This window comes from Penaeus monodon, chromosome 20 (genome assembly GCF_015228065.2).
Source record: "Penaeus monodon isolate SGIC_2016 chromosome 20, NSTDA_Pmon_1, whole genome shotgun sequence".
NCBI classification, from domain to species: domain Eukaryota; kingdom Metazoa; phylum Arthropoda; class Malacostraca; order Decapoda; family Penaeidae; genus Penaeus; species Penaeus monodon.
In genome coordinates this window covers 12,404,308-12,404,597 of record NC_051405.1, presented here as the reverse complement: position 1 = coordinate 12,404,597, position 290 = coordinate 12,404,308, and the positions used below count along the sequence as shown (strand labels likewise).

Below are 290 nucleotides of genomic sequence, written 5' to 3'. Positions count from 1 at the left end.
GCAGATCAGATCAAAGAAACAAAGCAAAATATTATAGACCAAAAAATGTTATACTGGATTCAAAGTTGGCAGCAGACGTGTGCAACATGGCGGTGACGACTCTGGCAGAGTGAGCGTCCACCTGTTGGCTCCGTGGCGGTGCCAGGCCGGAGGCACTCACGTAGAAGCAGCCTCGCAGCTTCTGGTCACGTGGAGAAGGTTACGTCGGAACACATGTTGAGGAGGAAGCTCAAGGCGTCTGGTTAAACACGTGCATGCTAGCTTGCTTACTTTTGCAGTGGTGCAGTTCC

General features: G+C 51.4%; 1 protein-coding gene across 1 annotated transcript in view; it reads right to left on the bottom strand.

Annotated features, from left to right (window-relative positions):
* Positions 1-88, bottom strand: part of LOC119585915 (endothelial zinc finger protein induced by tumor necrosis factor alpha-like) — a 3,836-nt gene extending 3,748 nt beyond the window's left edge. The window contains exon 1 of the mRNA XM_037934635.1: positions 55-88. Within this exon, the coding sequence (XP_037790563.1) occupies positions 55-88 (34 nt within the window). The remainder of the gene's footprint in view (positions 1-54) is intronic.
* Between the last annotated feature and the right edge of the window lie 202 nt (positions 89-290).